This window comes from Nanorana parkeri, unplaced genomic scaffold (genome assembly GCF_000935625.1).
Source record: "Nanorana parkeri isolate BGI_ZX_2015 unplaced genomic scaffold, ASM93562v1 scaffold311, whole genome shotgun sequence".
In the NCBI taxonomy this organism is placed as follows: domain Eukaryota; kingdom Metazoa; phylum Chordata; class Amphibia; order Anura; family Dicroglossidae; genus Nanorana; species Nanorana parkeri.
Genome location: NW_017306579.1, coordinates 1,435,736 through 1,438,724, shown reverse-complemented (window position 1 = coordinate 1,438,724; position 2,989 = coordinate 1,435,736). Strand labels below are relative to the sequence as shown.

General features: G+C 44.0%; 1 protein-coding gene across 1 annotated transcript in view; it reads left to right on the top strand.

The window, feature by feature from the left end:
* The first annotated feature begins 1,227 nt into the window (after positions 1-1,227).
* The window catches only part of RBX1 (ring-box 1), a 20,805-nt gene continuing 19,043 nt past the window's right edge, over positions 1,228-2,989 (top strand). Inside the window, exon 1 of the mRNA XM_018557936.1 lies at positions 1,228-1,393. Within this exon, the coding sequence (XP_018413438.1) occupies positions 1,247-1,393 (147 nt within the window). The 5' untranslated portion in view covers positions 1,228-1,246. The remainder of the gene's footprint in view (positions 1,394-2,989) is intronic.

Genomic DNA, 2,989 nt, shown 5'->3' with positions numbered 1-2,989 from the left:
AACACCGCGGATGTCAACTGGTTAAAGGATAATTAAAGCCTGTGGGTTTTTTTTGCAGATATCTACTGCTAGCAAGCAGTAGATATATGTAAAATGTGTAAATAAAAAAAACCCCGCTTTGAAATGGGTTAATACTTACCTGTGTCTTCCCCGCGCGCTCCCGTCCGAAAATGTGAAAATTCTCGGGCGGCCGTAAAGCATCTTGGGGCGGGCGCATGCGATGGTCACCTTTTCGGCCGGGAAGCGAGAGACACAAGGTAAGTCTATTGACGCGTGCACCCGCGCGCAGACACCATGGGACAGGAAGTGCCAGCAAGCTCAGAGGAGTCAGCGCTGGATCGGAGACCCGCCGCAGCGCTGGAGGGACAGATGAAAAGGATAAGAAAGAAGATCGGATTAAGAAACATAATTTAAGGTAAGTGCTGACATTAACATTGGGCGGAGGGAAAAATATTTTGGACTTTAATGTCACTTTAACCCCTTCGTGACTGACGACGTACAGTGTACGTCGCCAGCATCGGGGCTGTTTAAACAGACTCCCGGCGACTTTTGCCGCCGTCATAAACTTGTTACAGGCATTAGGCCAGAAAATTCAGAATGTAACATGGGCAGGACCCGTGCCCACTAATGAACTACTGAAGAAAAAGATTTTATATTGAGTGTAAAAAAAATAAATATTTTTTTTCCTCAGCTTTCATTGTAAACCAAGCAGTGCCCAATAAAGGGGGGGGGGGTTAAACCTCAAAAGCAAACTCCAGATCCAGATGGTAACAAAGCTGCCTGCAAATCATTGCACCCAAAGCTGGCTTTAGGAGAAGCCAACACGTCCATTTTGTAGAAAGTAGTAAACCAAACACCAGGTGGCACACCTAGGAAGCAGAGACCTGGTGCCCAATAGTCTAAGATCTACCCACTGTTTTAGTGGAATGATCAGTGACTTGGATATGCCTGGAAAATAGCCAGACAAATCCCTTGATGCTGTGGAATCCTGAGGGAATGACAAATAGTACATCTGTTTATTGGTAGCAGTGTCATTCAGTATGAAACACAGTCTTCTTCTAATAGGAAAGAGAACCATAGGTTTCACGTCAGGTGACCAACTTATCAGCCAGACGTTCACATCCGCACTGACAGTCGTAGCACACATGCGCAGTGTGCATTCTCAAGTGGTTGCGGACGCACACGGGAGCGTGCACGCAAGTTGGAGCCTCATGCATGCTATCGATGATCGTGCTCTAGTGTGCGCATGCGCTGTAAGGACGGAAGTGAGTGTGACACAAGCACTGTAAAGGCCGGGTTTTTTGTTGCGTTGGGAATGGCCGCTGCAATGGATGTGGATGTTCCAAGTGGAGCTAATAGCAGTGCTGGGAAAAAGCGGTTTGAGGTGAAAAAGGTGAGTAAACGTTTAGTTCTGGTGTTGACGTCATAAAACCTCGCCTACTGATACCGATGTGTGGTACACAAGTAGTATGTCACAGCCCGGTGTTTAACACTGTTCGTGGATGTGTAATATGTCTTGTAGATTGTTGCTGTAGACGAAGATCAGGTTAAGGAAGACATTGTGAACTACTGTAAATAGTCTGGATTTTTGCAATTCTTTCCTAAAGCCCTGTTTGTGAATACGATAGTATTTAAAACAAACTTGTGATTTTCTACTTAAGTGCAAAGCAGCAGGTTTGCGTCAATTCCACCCTTATCCATTTACATTCTTTGCTTCGTTCAGGGGGACCTGTAGGGAATAGCCGGTACTTCTGGGTATGGCGGAGCATGTGACGTACTGTGTGCTGGGATAGTCTACACTGGCACACAGGGAGTAAACGTGTAACCAGTACTTCTGGGTATGGCGGAGCATGTGATGTACCGTGTGCTGGGATAGTCTACACTGGCACACAGGGAGTAAATGTGTAACCAGTACTTCTGGGTATGGCGGAGCATGTGACGTATTGTGTGCTGGGATAGTCAAAGCTGGCACACAGGGAGTAAACGTGTAGTTTTTCTCCTCTGAATGTAGAGGCGCGTGAGGTCTGCATTAGGCCTCATGCACACAGGCCGCTTGCGTTAAACACAGCAGAAGTTAGTTGGGACATATTAACTTTTATGCTTCCCAGACTGTTTTTGTGTGTTTACATTAGAGCTGCAGCTAACGATTATTTTCAAAATCGATTAGTTAGCCGATTATTAAGTTCGATTAATCGGTTAAACAATAAAATTTTAAAAAATGGCTCCAGTGATAGGACTACTAGTTTGTATTGAGGTTGTAGTCCATCACAGGAGCAAGCTTGGAGCGGTGGAAGTAAAAAAGAAAAAAAGATAGTGTGGTGTGCAATATAGTGAAATGGAAAGTGTAAAATTATACAGCAATGAATGCAGAATGGCACCGGCTATAGAGGACTACAAAACCCAGCAAAAGCACATTATACAGCGCAATGCAGAATACCGCCAGCTATAGACGAATACAACAAATACCAGCAATAGTACATAATAGCTGGCGGCATTCTGCATTGCGCTGTATAATGTACTATTGCTGGGTTTTGTAGTCCTCTATAGCTGGTGGTATTTAGCATTGTACCACTTTATAATGTACTATTGCTGGGATTTGTTGTAGACCTCTATAGCTGGTGGTATTCCGCATTGCGCTGTATAATGTATTATTGCTGGGACTTGTAGTCCTCTATACAGCGCAATGCAGAATATCACCAGCTATAGAGGAGTACAACAAATCCCAACAATACTTAATACAGGTGAAACTCGAATAATTAGAATATCGTGCAAAAGTAATTGCAGTAAGTTCTGCAAAAGGGGCCCAAACCAATTACTGAGTACATATGCATGCTTGTACTTCTCAGAGGTCCGATATTGTTCTATGTACAATCCTTGTTTTATTGATTGCATGTAATAATCCACTTTTTTGAGGTTGTGGATTTGGGGTTCTTGGGGTTTTCATGAGCTGTAAGCCATAATCATCACAATTATGACAAATCACGGCTTG